Source organism: Nerophis lumbriciformis, linkage group LG17, assembly GCF_033978685.3.
Source record: "Nerophis lumbriciformis linkage group LG17, RoL_Nlum_v2.1, whole genome shotgun sequence".
Classification (NCBI taxonomy): domain Eukaryota; kingdom Metazoa; phylum Chordata; class Actinopteri; order Syngnathiformes; family Syngnathidae; genus Nerophis; species Nerophis lumbriciformis.
In genome coordinates, this window is record NC_084564.2 from 21,426,536 (window position 1) to 21,443,416 (window position 16,881).

Below are 16,881 nucleotides of genomic sequence, written 5' to 3' on the forward strand. Positions count from 1 at the left end.
ATTTCCCAACTCATATGGAAACAGGGTTTGTACCTTTATTTGTCGTTATTTATACTTTCTGAATACATTATGTGATCATGTTCATCAGTCAATTCATTGGTGTTAATTTTCAATCTATCAAGATACAAAAATTATATCAAAATCAAATTACAGGATGTTATTTATGTAGGTTGATCATTTTCCTCGACTGGTGCACTAAAATGTGGGGTTTTTTTTTTTTTTTTTTTACATATGTAGCATAATTTACAAAGATACAAATAATTGCCATTGCAACATCTAGTGGACACATTTAGAACAGCAGTTTCTTTCATTAAAAAATTTCAGCTCATTTTAATATTTAGCAAACTCATCCCGCGAGCCGGATAAAACCTGTTCGTTTGACACCCCTGACATAAACCTTAGTCTTAGGTCAGGCGGATTAGAAAAGTAAGTACTAACCAAATATACTGCATAAGAAGGGACTCATAAATAAGTGACAAACAATACATGTACATACAATTATGTTGTGCTAAAATAAATAACCTAAATTAATAATGAGTATGTTTCTTAACGAAAGTGTCAAAAAATAAAGTGCAAATGAAAATACAGCATCACCACTTTAGTCATAATTTTTGCGCTTAGAAGGGTCTTCAGAATTCTTCTGTTTTGAGATTGTCATTACTGCCACACATGGTGGAAACGTGCATTACAACTGACTGACTATACAGCTGCGGCCCATATGGAAAACAGCTGAGAAACAGATATTTTCTTGGCGGCCCCCTGGGAGGTGCTCATGGCTAACATCGGACACTGGCCCTATGGTTAAGAAACACTGTCATAAGACATATACAATCATGCAGGATGAATTTGAGGACCAGTCGTAGGAAATTTTGAGTGAAAAGCAGAATTTTATTTTCACTCGCATACAAAACATTCTAACTTGGATTGTTTCTCTGGCTTCAAGACTCTCCCAAAGGACAGTGCGGCGGAGACACAACAAACTCCTTTCTTGTCTCTCATGGACACACACCTGTTGACTTTGGACTGACTGACAAGAATACCAAGGCCGCGGAACAGAGACACACGGCGGTCTTACACACACATGCATCCACCAAAAATATACGCCACAAACATACCCCACACCCCATCCAAAGCCCTTGACGCGAATCCCTTAGGAGTGGTGGACGGCTGGGCAGCGCCTGAAGAGCTGCAGCCCACCACCGTAGCCCCCACTCCCTCCCCTCTATTGCAAGTCTCGAGTTGTATGTTGTAATATGTATATGTGCTTTGCTATGGAGTAATTTTTTTACTCATCCTTCCCCAGCGTTTACCTTTTTCCCATCTTTTACGTGGCGCCTTGTGGCGACCCGTCAGCGTTCCTGTTCTGTAACCCTGTACACTGTTTGTTTGTCTAATCTTGAACAGGTTTGTGCTGAAAACAAAGTTTTGTTGTACTTGTGCACTGACAATAAAGACCTACCTACCTACCTACCTGATATAACGAGCCCCATGGGTAAATACATTATATCCATAGTCAAATGGTTTAAAGTTAAAGTTAAAGTTAAAGTACCAATGATTGTCACACACACACTAGGTGTGGCGAGATTATTCTCTGCATTTGACCCATCACCCTTGATCACCCCCTGGGAGGTGAGGGGAGCAGTGGGCAGCAGCGGTGGCCGCGCCCGGGAATCATTTTGGTGATTTAACCCCCAATTCCAACCCTTGATGCTGAGTGCCAAGCAGGGAGGTAATGGGTCCCATTTTTATAGTCTTTGGTATGACTCGGTTTGAACTCACAACCTACCAATCTCAGGGCGGACACTCTAACCACTAGGCCACTGAGTAGGTAAAGACATGCATAATACATGTAGAAAGTTAGAATTGCCACAAAACACACTTTAAGATATTCAACACTCTACTACCACCTGGCGGCTAAAGGGGATCGTGCCCGCCCCAAATTCGTCACGTTTCATGTGTCAGGTAAGTCGTGACAAATGGGGCCTTCCTACTGTAATGCAGGTCAGCTGTTCTCAGATTTTCCTAAGGGTAAGACTTCTGTTTGTTGAACCTGGAATACCCCTCGATGAGTCTAATAATGATAATAGTAAATAAGAATATTAAATGTAGTTAAAGTACCAATGATGATTGTCACACACACTAGGTGTGGTGAAATGTGTCCTCTGCATTTGACCCATCCCCTTGTTCATCATCTTTGGTGATTTAACCCCCAATTCCAACCCTTGACGCTGAGTGCCAAGCAGGGAGGTAATGGGTCCTATTTTTGTTGTCTTTGATATGACTCGGCCGGGGTTTGGACTCACAACCTACCGATCTCAGGGCGGACACTCTAACCACTAGGCCAGAGTTTTTCCACCTTTTTTGAGCCAAGGCACATTTTTTGCGTTGCAAAAATCCGGAGGCACACCACCAGCAGAAAACATAAACTCAGTTGACAGTTAAAAGTCATTGTCGCAATTGTTGGATATGACTTTAAACCATAACCAACCATGCATCAATATAGCTCTTGTCTCAAAGTAGGTGTACTGTCACGACCTGTCACATCACGCCATGATTTATTTTGAGTTTTTTGCTGTTTTCCGGTGTATAGTGTTTTAGTTCTTGTCTTGCGCTCCTATTTTGGTGGCTTTTTCTCTTGTTTTGGTATTTGCCTGTAGCAGTTTCATGTCTATCTTTGAGCGATATTTCCCGCATCTACTTTGTTTTAGCAATCAAGAATATTTTAGTTGTTTTTCTTTTTCTTTGTGGGGACATTGTTGATTGTCATGTCATGTTCGGATGTACATTGTGGACGCCGTCTTTGCTCCACAGTAAGTCTTTGCTGTCGTCCAGCATTCTGTTTTTGTTTACTTTGTAGCCAGTTCAGTTTTAGTTTCGTTCTGCATAGCCTTCCTTAAGCTTCAATGCCTTTTCTTAAGGGCACTCACCTTTTGTTAATTTTTGGTTTAAGCATAAGACACCTTTTTACCTGCATTTACAAAGCAATTAGCTACCGGCTGCCACCTACTGATATGGAAGAGTATTACACGGTTACTCTGCCGAGCTCTAGACAGCACCGACACTCAACAACAACAACACATAATTTGCAGACTATAATTACTGGTTTGCAAAAAATGTTTTTAACCGAAATATGTGAAATTACATAATCTCCCATGGCACACCAGGCTGTATCTCACGGAACACCAGACTGTATCCCGCGGCACACTAGTGGTTGAAACACACTGCACTAGGCCACTGAGTATGTTAGGTTAGGCTAAAATGGGGCCACAAACAAAATGTTGTTCAGGGCCACACAAAGTGGAGAAATGTAGTAAGAAAGCAGCATGAACCTCGTCAAACAGCTCCAGGCTGTAAGTGTTGTCGTCGTCCGCAAAGTAGACAATCCCGGCTTGGCTGCTGTTGGCGTTGAACGTCTCCCTCAGCCACCGCAGCGCCAGATTCCTCTGCATGGTCCCCCGGGGGATCCTGGGGTCCCGAGTGTCCCCCCGCAGCTTATAGTTCCGGGGCGTCTCCACATTGAGGTGGGTGTAGTTGAGCCCCGTTTCTCTGAGGAGTCTCGTCACCAGCGGCGTCCTCCTCTGGGAGTCCTCCACCAGGATCCAGTGCAGGTTGGGAATGTGGAGGAAGGTATTCGCCAGCCGGGTCAGCTCGGCCTTCTGCACGGGTCGGCTGTACGTGGGCGTGATGACGTGGATGGTGGGCAGCACGTCCGACCAAGGCGGAGGCCGGGTGTAGACATACTCGGTCCTCACCACCTCCACAATGTCCTTATCTGAGGCGCAGTATTCCTTCGAGTCTCCCGCCTGGCCTCCGGCCTCCCTCTTGCCCTCCACGCCGTCATCTGGAGATGGGAGAAGACGCGTTATTGCTGCTCTTTGTAGGCTGTCCTCAGGCGACTTAGACCCGGTGGGGGTAAAGTATACCTGAGAGTCGGTGGTGGCGGACTGCAAGCCTCTCTGGAATGATAAAGATCTCTTTTACTAGGTGGTGACAGGCTGCAAAGAGTGAAAGCAGGCACTATGAGAGGATGCATACTCTTGTGGTTATCTCTCCTGTAACTTTATCTTTATTGCCACCTTTCATCGGCCGGCTTTAAAGGATGAATATTTCATCCGCGTCGCCACATCGGTGTGCTTCACTGAAGCTTGTGGTCAGGCTGTGGGCGGCGTTGTTGCTTGCCTACACCTCTCCGGGGGGCTTGAGGCCAACGTCTGGCTCCTTCAAGCGGTCTGCGATCATGACATTCGGCAACAACGCGGAAACTGACGAGGAGTTGCACCAGTTGGACTTTTCTGGGCTTATTTCAGCAGGTTGAGACACCACCTCCATCAGGAAGGATATTTCACAGGTTGTCTATGTTGTCGGAATAGTGCAGTAAAGCAATGGACAGGTTTACTTATATCCAGACAGTATTCACAGCGCTTCCACATTTTGTTATCTCTGGAATATTTTTATTTTTTTTCCAGTCAGGTGGCCAAATACTTTTGGCAATATAGTGTATTTTAGAATTTTTTTGGAAAAATAAATTGGTTGTGTTTTTTTTTTTCATGTCATAACAAGGATTACATACTAAAGGCAAATCACCTTTACGCTGTGTTTTTTTCCAGTAAAGACCTTTCTGGGTTTACTGTGTTACGACAGTTTTAGATGACTTAAATTGGAAATGTATTATAACCGTATTTTTCGGACTATAAGTCGCAGTTTTTTCCATAGTTTGGCCGGGCTCCAGTGCAATTTATATATGTTTTTTTTTTCGGCAGGTGGCCAAATACTTTTGGCAATATAGTGTATTTTAGAATTTTTTAGAAAAATAAATTGGTTGTGTTTTTTTTTTTCCATGTCATAACACGGATTACATACTAAAGGCAAATCACCTTTACGCTACGTTTTTTTCCAGTAAAGACCTTTCTGGGTTTACTGTGTTACGACAGTTTTGGACGACTTAAATTGGAAATGTATTATTACCGTATTTTTCGGACTATAAGTCGCAGTTTTTTTCATAGTTTGGCCGGGCTCCAGTGCAATTTATATATGTTTTTTTTTTTCGGCAGGTGGCCAAATACTTTTGGCAATATAGTGTATTTTAGAATTTTTTAGAAAAATAAATTGTTTGTGTTTTTGTTTTTCCATGTCATAACAAGGATTACATACTAAAGGCAAATCACCTTTACACTACGTTTTTTTCCAGTAAAGACCTTTCTGGGTTTACTGTGTTGAAAATGTATTATTATATATCGCACAGCAGCTGCAGGAGGATTTTCTCTCTGTATTTAATTTTTTGGTGCAGTTTATCTGAAAATGCACACATACCAGGATTACAATCAGATTAATATATTGGTGACAGCACAAATCTCATATCACGTGCATGAATACAGACTATCAAATAAGTGGTCACTTCCTGTACACATCCAGCAGCCATGGTTTTGAGGTCCTATATGAAAAGGATTATAGAACCATTAACGTCGTTAACGTCAATTTATTGTGGCACGCCTAAAATAAATCTTTGTCAGAGTTCATCCTTGAAGCTGTTCGCACTTGAGACATAAAGAGGATTTTTCTCTGCGGCCGCTAGATTAACACAATCTGCTGATGGCCAGATGCTCAGCACAGCCTGCCAGCACCGACTCTGCCAAAAAAAAACCTGCAGCTCCTCTTTTATGAGAGCCCACAAAAAAATGCGGCCTGCAGTCGGGGTTAAATAACAGAGGTTATTTATTTCTTCATGCGTCCCCTCGCTGCCTCAGATATTAAAAGTGACATTATGTGACAGCATTTGCACATTGTTTAGACTCATTGTTTGTGGAGGTGACATCATAAGCAGAGGACAAAGTCACATTGATTTGCCGTCCAGCTAATTTGGTTTGTTTACTCTGCAGCATACTTGACATTTTACACTGGTGGTTGTTTTTCTGTCCCAGGAGAGAGATTGGGAAGCTCATGAGTATAATGTACTAATGACTCTGACTGCATGTTGCTGAGGCTCCATTAGGCTAATTGGTGGACACATTTATTATATCAAACCGCTTAAATGGACCCTGAAATTGATTAGCGGTGAATGGTAGTCAGTGAAATTGGAAAAAATATAAATAAGATACCGAATATAACTTGATTGGCTGGGGATGAGAAGGGAGAATATGGTAAAAGATATGATGTGGTTGATTAAAGTATTTTTTTCTGACAGTTTTTTTAGTATTATCATTATTACTAAAAATGGGAATTAGTCTTTTACTGTAAATAATGTGTTGATGGATAAATATGTATTGTTTTCAGTTTTTCAAATGTATTTATGTATAAGAATAGAAACAATGCTACCACTATTCCACTTATATTTTGTAATAATAGATTTACAGCATACAGATTTTGCACAATGTAATATACAGTTAGTAAAACAACAAAAACAATATTAACAATAACAATAATACTAATTCAAAAGTATTATTAAATAAATAAAAACATTCAATTTCACAAAGATTGGACATTATAGGTACATTTTATTTTCTTGAAAACAAATTTGCTTATTTTTAATTTTTAATATTTTGAGTAACAACATTACTAATAATGATTGTGATGATAATCAGCATAATTTTATTTTTATTTTTTTTATTTTTTTAACAACCAAAGAATACATAAATATTTTAAAGCTTTGAATTTATACATTTTTCTTGGGAAAGTATGATTTTTTTCCAGTGCATTACATGCATATTTCAAGCTATTGTTGTTATTACTACTAATAATAATAAATCGATCATTATTTTTTACAGCATATTATTTCAATTGAAAAATATAATTTTAGGGCTTTGAATTTAAAGATGCGTTTTTTTTTTTAGAAAAGTATGAATTTATTTAAATGCAGCATATGCATATCTAAAGTTTTAAATAATAATCATTTAAAAGTATTTTTAAATAAATATGAAAACACCATTCAATTTCATAAAGATTGGACATTGTAGGTACATTTTATTTTCTTGAAAATAAATATTTTTTTCAGTGCAGCATGTGCTTTTAATATTTTGAGTAACAACATTTAATATTTTGAGTAACAACATTACTAATAATGATTGTGATGATAATATAATCAGCATACTTTTTTTTTTTTTTTTTTTACAACCAAATAATACATAAATACATAAATAATAACACTATTTTAAAGCTTTGAATTTACACATTTTTCTTGGGAAAGTATGATTTTTTTCAGTGCATTAGATGTTCAAGCTATTGTTATTATTATTAATAATAAGCTAATTTTTTACATCTTCTTAATTCAATTGAAAAATATAATTTTAAGGCTTTAAATTTAAAGATACGTTTTCTTAGAAAAGTATGATTTTATTTAAATGCAGCATATGCATATCTAAAGTTTTAAATAACAATATTAATAATAATAATAATATTAATATGCTTACTATTTTACAACTTTTTAAATAAATCAATTAAATTAACTAATTTAAACTTTTTTAATTTATCGATTATTTTTCTTGAAAAAGTATAACTTTTTTCAGTACCATTTTTAGTAAGTTTTTATACTACCAGCCTACAGCTAATCTGATAATATTTGTAATCATAATACTGTAACAATAATAACTATATTGTTATTAAAAATATGTAATGGAAAAAAAGTATGAATATATGGAGAAGCTTAATTTTTAGCTACCGGTAATTAAATATTGTTACTGCAGTATGTTCATGTGGCCTACATTAGTGTCTACATTTACCACGAAACTCCTGCAAGATCAGTTTGGTTTTTGTTTATACTGTAATTGAATAATTTTAGTGACCAGTGGGAGCTTAATTATGCACTAGAAACAGACAACTGGATGATAAAACTGTTGGTCACAGCAGGAGGGTGCCCACTCTAAGTGAGACTCCGTGTCGAAACGCAAAGTGCAGCGTCAGGTTGGAGCACCACTTCAGCGTGGGTATGGCGTGTGGAGTGTTCTCTGCCGTGTGCGTACCCTTGCGGATGGCGAGGAGCGGAGCGATAGCGCTTTGGTGCCAAACTGTGATGAGCAACGTCCAGGGTAACACGATCAACACGATGGCAAGAATATCTCTTCTCTTCGGCATCTCCAGGATTGGTGATTTGGCTCGGCATTACCTGCGGGCAAACAGAACAGGAGCGTCAGCCATGTTGGAACCAAGTCAACTTTATGCAGCGCAGTCATTTCATGCTTGTGGTTTAGTTCTCAAAACTGGAGCGAAAATAACCATACTTGGGGCCCACTTTGTTGTGTATTTTGTGTCGAGACCGAAGACTGCGCAGTAATGAACGTATGCATAAAGTACAAACCTAGACATGTTTCTGAATTTTTAATGCAAGGAAATGTAACGCACATTGAATGGCTTACGAGTGGAACTTGAGCTAATTTGAAGATATTGAATAGCGTTCTGCTGGCGGAATGAGGTTAGTGAAGCAGGAGGAGTTGATGACTGCCAGCGAAAAGAAGGTCAGCGCTGTCGGAGGAAGCCCTGGAGGAGGCGTAGGAGGAGCCTTAGAATCATGTCTCCATGATGGAACTCTTTAGAACAGGGGTCCCCAAACTTTTTGACCCGGGGACCGCATTAGGTTAAAAAAATGTGGCCGGGGGCCGGGCTACATTTATATCCAGTATATATATATATATATATATATATATATATATATTTATACACACACACACACACACACACACACACACACACACACACACACACACACACACACACACACACACATATATATATATATAAATATATATATATATATATATATATATATATATATATATATATATAAATATATATATATATATATACACACACACATCTATACACTATATTGCCAAAAGTATTTGGCCACCTGCCTTGACTCACATATGAACTTGAAGTGCCATCCCATTCCTAACCCATAGGGTTCAATATGATGTGGGTCCAACTTTTGCAGCTATTACAGAGCTTCAACTCTACTGGGAGGGCTGTCCACAAGGTTGCGGAGTGTGTTTATAGGAATTTTTCACCATTCTTCCAAAAGTGCATTGGTGAGGTCACACACTGATGTTGGTCGAAAAGGCCTGGCTCTTAGTTCTAATTCATCCCAAAGGTGTTCTATCGGGTTCAGGTCAGGACTCTGTGCAGGCCAGTCAAGTTCACCCACACCAGACTCTGTCATCCATGTCTTTATGGACCTTGCTTTGTGCACTGGTGCACAGTCATGTTGGAAGAGGAAGGGGCCCGCTCCAAACTGTTCCCACAAGGTTGGGAGCATGGAATTGTCCAAAGTGTTTTGGTATCCTGGAGCATTCAAAGTTCCTTTCACTGGAACTGAGGGGCCAAGCCCAACTCCTGAAAAACAACCCAATACCATAATTCCTCCTCCACCAATTTTCACACTCAGCACAATGCAGTCCGAAATGTACCGTTCTCCTGGCAAACTCCAAACCCAGACTGGTCCATCAGATTGCCAGATGGAAAAGCGTGATTCATCACTCCAGAGAACGTGTCTCCAATGCCCTAGAGTCCAGTGACTCTACACCACTGCATCCGACGCTTTGCATTGGACTTGGTGATGTATGGCTTAGATAAAGCTGCTTTGCCATGGAAACCCATTCCATGAAGCTCTCTGCATACTGTATGTGGGCTAATTGGAAGGTCACATGAAGGTTAGAGCTCTGTAGCAACTGACTGTGCAGAAAGTCTTTGCACTTTGCGCTTCAGCATCCGCTGACCCCTCTCTGTCAGTTTACGTGGCCTACCACTTTGTGACTGAGTTGCTGTTGTTCCCACTCAGGGAATTGTTGATGCGGACAGACTCACCACAGCTATTTAATTTGTGACTTTACTCTGTTACTATGTGAACTGTTATTTTGTTTGTCAAATAAATTAGTAATGTTTATGTGTATATATATATATATATATATATATATATATATATATTTATGTATATATATATGGAATGTGTATTCAAACTGTTGTCCTGTACTGTTAACATTGTAGATTGTCACTGAAGGCATCAAAACTATGAATGAACATGCGGAGTTATGTACTTAACAAAAAAAGGTAAAATAACTAAAAACACATTTTATATTCTAGTTTCTTCAAAATTGCCACCCTTTGCTCTGATTACTGCTTTGCACACTCTTAGCATTCTCTCGATGAGCTTCAAAAGGTAGTCACCTGAAACGGTTTTCACCTCACAGGTGTCATAGTTTTAATGCCTTCAGTGACAATCTACAATGTAAATAGTCATGAAAATAAAGACAACCCATTGAATTGAGAAGGTGTGTCCAAACTTTTGGCCTGTATTGTATATATATATATATATATATATATATATATATATATATATATATATATATATACACTGTATATATATACACTGTATATATATATATATATATATATATATATATATATATATATATACATATATATATATATATATATATATATATATATTTCTGAGGCCTTAAGATTGGCAAATATAGGGCCTGATTAAAACCAATTCAGTTTGAAATCAACTGACTGTTTTCTCCTCATTCGTTCACCATTTCTTTTTGAGACCATCTACAGTATTTTGGTGAAGAATTGTGACAATTCTCAACTCTGATGACGTACATGACTGTCTTTGGCTCAATATTACGGCGTATAAATTCAAAAGTTCTCCCAAACGTCGCGGCGGGCTAAGACAAGGGGTGATTGACATTTATGACTCGTCATATGTATTTGTGGTGTGTTTATTGCCCTGTTTCATATGAAATAAAAAAGGCACTTACTTTAATTAATGAACAATAAAGATGACAGAATCAACCAAAATGATGGAAAAGACTTAGGAACATACATGATACGATGCAAAACGAGATAAATGACGTAGAAGTCGTAGAAGACGGTCAACAAAAAGTTTCCCTGCCACCGCACCAAAAGTGAATGTACTTAGTGTTAGTAATTTGCGGATTGATACTGAAATATCGATACCGCCGATACCAGATCTTTATGCTCTGACATCGATTCTCAAATCAAAATATTGATACTTTTGATACTTTAGTTATTTAAGATAATGTGTCTCATTAACAGGAACAAGGTGTGAAAAAGTAACTAAACTTCTGAACTAGGCGATGTGTCAATGTTAAATGCTGAAGTGTTGTTTACGTGTTCAGTATTTTCACGTGAACTATAAGCCGGGGATCTGGGGGCTGCAGAATTGAAAAATGATCAGAGTTAACATAAATGCATACCCCGGTCATTCAAATTAATCACTATGTCTGTTTCAGAGGGGAAGGGGGATGATTTTGACAATGATGTCAATAAAAATAGATGCAATATAACGTTGATGGCAATGTGTTTGAATCAACCATTCCATGTCACTCTCTAGACTGCAACGCCACAATCACGAGTTTGTTCAATGGACTGCTGCTACAACAACACGCCACAAGTCCCAACTGTATTTGACGATGGCGTCTGTACCGCCAGGCAGAGTTCACAATTAAATTACATCGATGCTTGCAGCCAGTCACAAGCCAGCTCAGCCAGCCAGCTGTCCCCCTGTATTAATAACGACACCACCATGTGGTGCATTTATCACAAAAGATAATAGCGCAAGCATCACTGTGGGCGTGCATGTTTTGACAAATGTTCACCTTTTTGTGTGCAACGGTTCACAAGAAGCTTACATTAACAAATACTTGGAAATTTTACACAATTCAACCCTGGAAAATAGGGCTGTGAATCTTTGGGCATCCCACGACTTGATTAGATTTCATTCCATTCTTGGGGGTTACAATTTGATTCAGAATCAATTCTCGATTTAAAACAATTTTCGATTCAAAATCTATACTTTTTTAATAACACTGGATGCCAGTTCTATGATTAACTACATCCATAAAATAAATCAGTGGTTTTGCCGTCAGGGTCAGCAAGGCCTTTTCTGCTGGCCTAACAGAACCAGATATCATGATCATAATTAAAGATACAAGTATTTTTTTATTTACTTTCCCTAAATTTCTTCTTCATGTCATATTATACTCTTTCCAGTGCTGTTGTTTTTAGGTTAGAGTTTGTATCCAATCAGAATTCAGCTAGCTTATGTTGCCATGCTGTACGAAATCTGCCCGGGGCCTTCAGAATCAACAATGCAGGCGTCTGTGCACTGTAAGTGAACGGACACATACAGTTGATAGACAATTTGATAGCCAATCAGATCATGACTTGTTGTCAGTAAGGCCTTCTAGCTGGCCCTACGCTGTGATTGGATACTCACTTGGGAGTCCCAAGTGAAATAAACAGCTCTGATTAATGGAAATTACTGAAAAGAAAACGTTTCCCAAACATTTAATAAAGTGAAATATAAACAAGGCAACAGGAGAAGTATCACACACCTCTCTTTTGTAAAGTAAATCTGTACAGCAGATATGTTCATCTACATCAATAATATGATTTGCCTGAGTGGCTGGACAGGACAGATGAAAAAAATAAATACATCCATCCATCCATTCATTTTCTACCACTTGTCCCTTTTGGGGTCGCAGGGGGTGCTGGAGCCTATCTCAGCTGCATTCGGGCAGAAGGCGGGGTACACCCTGGACAAGTCACCACCTCATCGCAGGGCCAACACAGACAGACAGACAACATTCACACTCACATTCACACAATTTAGTGTTGCCAATGAACCTATCAATTAAATCAAAATAAATACAAATAAAATATTTTCTTTTAAAAATCGATTTTTGATTTTTTAAATTTATTAAGAATTGTTACAAATATGTATCGCGATTAATTCGAAAATCGATTTTGACTTTCCTACTAGACATTAATAATTAAGAAACTGTTATTCTTAGAAGTAAGCATATACTTATGAAATAATATGTCTTAAAAGTATTTAAATTATAAAGAAATGTGATTTTCCACCATCTTTGTGCCATATAAAAAAATCATACACATACCTCTGCCAGGCCCTATCAATAGTGAAGTGAAGTGCATTTATATAGCGCTTTTCTCTAGTGACTCAAAACGCTTTACATAGTGAAACCCATTATCTAAGTTACATTTAAACCAGTGTGGTTGGCACTGGGAGCAGGTGGGTAAAGTGTCTTGCCCAAGGACACAACGGCAGTGACTAGGATGCCGGAAGCGGGGATCAAACCTGGAACCATCAAGTTGCTGGCTAGGCTGCTCTTCCAACAGAGCCATGCCGCCCCAATAGTAAAGAATCCTTCTAAAAAAAATCCTGAATTCAGACAGTGATTGAGATGACCCACCCCCAACCCCCTTCAAAATATATTTACTTTTCTGACATTCCCTGAAATTGTGATCAAAATCTGGCAATACCTTTTTGTGCTGTGTTGCTAACAAACACACCAACAAACCCTGGCCAAAACATAAACTCCTGGCAAAGGTAATAATCAAAGGATAAATTAAATAGCCGTGTTTGTTTTCTTTGCCTCGCTTCCAAATCAGGCTGCAAGAGGAACAGAGTGAACCCTCTTGTCAGTCATCCACTGTTCCTGTCTCTGTGGGTGGAGGCGGGGACAATAGAATAGACACACACACACACACACACACACACACACACACACACACACACACACACACACACACACACACACACACACACACACACACACACACACACACACACAGAGAAGTTCGGTCTCGTAATGTAACGTTGTAGAAATGATCCGGTTCACCCCCAAAATGTAACCACTTGTTCCTTATGCCATTTCTGACATTTCCTGAAAGTTTGGTGAACATCCGCTTGCTGCTAACTAATTGACAGACAAACCTCAGTGATCACAGACCACCTGGCAGAGATAATAATCCCCCAAAAAATAAAATGTCAAATGTTCTCTTCAGTTTGCTAATTCTTTTCTTTGCCAAGTGTAAACAGGTTTTGTTTTTGATTGGAGTTGTGTTCAGGTAGCAGGGACGCACGCGCAAAGACTACACTAGCGGTTTCCGTGACACTTTGTGGTCGGCTTGTAAATAAAATTGGACGCTAAGATGAATAAAAAATGTAAAGTATGCAATACATATTGTGGTTTCTCCAGCAAAGGGTTAAAATGGTCAGGGTGCCTGTGTAGGTGTGGGCTTATATAAGGCTAATATGCTAATTCTAAAAAAAGACATTGTTTAATATCAACACATTATGTAGCTTGATATGTCCTAAATCTTTCAGAGGTTGTTTTTATTTTTTTTAAAAAGGTCCAACGATCTTTAAAAACAATATTGTGCCACTTAAAATATATACACTTTGTGTTTTGTTGGTTCCCTTTGCACCAAATGCTAAGTTCAGAGCTTTATTAGCGCTGTTAAACTGTGGTTATTTTATCGTAGATTGCTTGTGTCCGCTGGTGCATTTAAGAATTTACTTCTGATTGCTTTTTACAAGAAAGCCTGATGTCCTCTAATTGAATGCAAACTAACTAAATAAGCATCTTAAGGACAGACCTCCACGCTCTGCCGGGGTCTGTTTCCTCATCCTGAAAATGCAACTGAGGATTGTTACTTTTACAAGGAGAAAGGAATGTGCTACTATCTCACATCGTTGTTTTTTTGTTATTTTACATTGTTATCTTGTTTAATTTGTACTTTTAAAAATGCAGTGCAGTTTCTGCATGCCACCTGCCTGGACAAAATACACCTGGTAGCCAAACAGGAACATTACAATGTGTTTATTCAACTTTGCACTTGCTCTAAGACTGAAAGACCAAGCTGATGAAAAAGCTCCATATTATAGTTTTTTTATCCCAACAATTGTAATTCTCAGAGTTTCCACAAAAATGTATTTTTGAATTGCATGTCTTTGATTGTAATTTATATTACATACCCAGCACAGTGGTGAGTACACGAGAGAGAGAGAGAGAGAGAGAGAGAGAGAGAGAGAGAGAGAGAGAGAGAGAGAGAGAGAGAGAGAGAGAGAGAGAGAGAGAGAGAGAGAGAGAGAGAGAGAGAGAGAGAGAGAGAGAGAGAGAGAGAGAGAGAGAGAGAGAGAGAGAGAGAGAGAGGCAAGACGTGTGACTCTGAGCTTCTGGAGGATTCCAAGCTGAAACTGAAAAAAAAACTACATTCAAAGTGGAATAACCCTGGATATTTCTACAAGGATTTAAAGAGGGTTATACCAATTGTATCTTTTTCCACACCACACATCCGGAATCTGGAACCAAGCCATGTCTACACTAAGTCGTTTAACCCCTTAAAGGCCTACTGAAACCCACTACTACCGACCACGCTGCCTGATAGTTTATATATCAATGATGAAATCTTAACATTGCAACACATGCCAATAAGGCCGGGTTAGCTTACTAAAGTGCAATTTTAAATTTCGCTCAAAATATCCTGCTGAAAACTTCTCGGTATGATGACGTCAGCGCGTGACGTCACGGATTGTAGAGGACATTTTGGGACAGCATGGTGGCCAGCTGTTAAGTCGTCTGTTTTCATCGCAAAATTCCACAGTATTCTGGACATCTGTGTTGGTGAATCTTTTGCAATTTGTTCAATGAACAATGGAGACAGCAAAGAAGAAAGCTGTAGGTGGGAAACGGTGTATTGCGGCCGACTGCAGCAACACAAACACAGCCGGTGTTTCATTGTTTACATTCCCGGAAGATGATAGTCAAGCTTAACCATTGGCCTGTGGAGAACTGGGACAACAGAGACTCTTACCAGGAGGACTTTGAGTTGGATGCGCAGACACGGTACCGTGAGTACGCATGCAGCTGCGGCTTCCAAACATTTGATCGCTTGCCCGTACGTGCGTGCCGCTATGTGCATGTCACGTACGTAACTTTGGGGAAATATATGTGCTCTATGAACTTTGGGGAGGTGAACGGTACTTTGGGCTGTGGGATTGAGTGTGTTGTGCAGGTGTTTCAGTTGTATTGGCGGGTTATATGGACGGGAGGGGGGAGGTGTTTGTTATGCGGGATTAATTTGTGGCATATTAAATATAAGCCTGGTTGTGTTGTGGCTAATAGAGTATATATATGTCTTGTGTTTATTTACTGTTTTAGTCATTCCCAGCTGAATATCAGGTCCCAGCCGCCTCTCACAGCATCTTCCCTATCTGAATCGCTCCCACTGCCCTCTAGTCCTTCACTCTCACTTTCCTCATCCACGAATCTTTCATCCTCGCTCAAATTAATGGGGAAATCGTCGCTTTCTCGGTCCGAATCGCTCTCGCTGCTGGTGGCCATGATTGTAAACAATGTGCGGATGTGAGGAGCTCCACAACCTGTGACGTCACGCTACTCGTCTGCTACTTCCGGTAGACGCAAGGCTTTTTTTTATCAGCGACCAAAAGTTGCGAACTTTATCGTCGATGTTCTCTACTAAATTTTTTCAGCAAAAATATGGCAATATCGCGAAATGATCAAGTATGACACATTGAATGGACCTGCTATCCCCGTTTAAATAAGAAAATCGCATTTCAGTAGGTCTTTAAACGAATAATTATTTAGCCTAAGCCCCGTGTCAGCCACACTAAACCAGCGTTTAAGGTCCCCCTCATCGAACACATTTTTACACGGGTAAGTGCGCCGTGTATTCCTTGAATCTCCGGCACTTAGCTTTGTATGGACTCATTGATCGTTTACAAACTGAGTTTGGAGAGAAAGTGATGCCAGAAAGACCGCACCCCACACAGGAAGTGACGTCAGAAAGAACGCGCCACAGCCAGCTTCATAATAAAGCTCGGAGCTAACCACTGGAAATATGGAGTGGAGTCATCCAGACATGCCCGTGTTCCTCCTTCTTCTACATGTACAGACGCTTGTGGAAATCACACATGAATACCTTAAGAGAAAGCGTTTGCAGCTATTTGGGATACAACACTTCTCAGACGGCAAGAGAACTTTCCAATGTCCAGGTCAGCTGTGATGCTACTTAGCGAAAAACTTTGTCCATTTGTCGAAG

General features: G+C 39.4%; 1 protein-coding gene across 4 annotated transcripts in view; it reads right to left on the bottom strand.

Moving 5' to 3' along the window:
- The window catches only part of LOC133614687 (galactosylgalactosylxylosylprotein 3-beta-glucuronosyltransferase 1), a 263,687-nt gene that overhangs the window by 29,899 nt on the left and 216,907 nt on the right, over positions 1-16,881 (bottom strand). For 3 of the 4 annotated variants that reach the window (XM_061972849.2, XM_061972850.2, XM_061972848.2), the window contains 3 exons: positions 7,953-8,095; positions 3,924-3,995; positions 3,330-3,841 (listed from right to left, as the gene is read on the bottom strand). In XM_061972849.2, the coding sequence (XP_061828833.1) occupies positions 3,330-3,841; positions 3,924-3,995; positions 7,953-8,064 (696 nt within the window). In that variant the 5' untranslated portion in view covers positions 8,065-8,095. The remainder of the gene's footprint in view (positions 1-3,329; positions 3,842-3,923; positions 3,996-7,952; positions 8,096-16,881) is intronic. The other variant, XM_061972852.2, reaches the window with a different exon arrangement.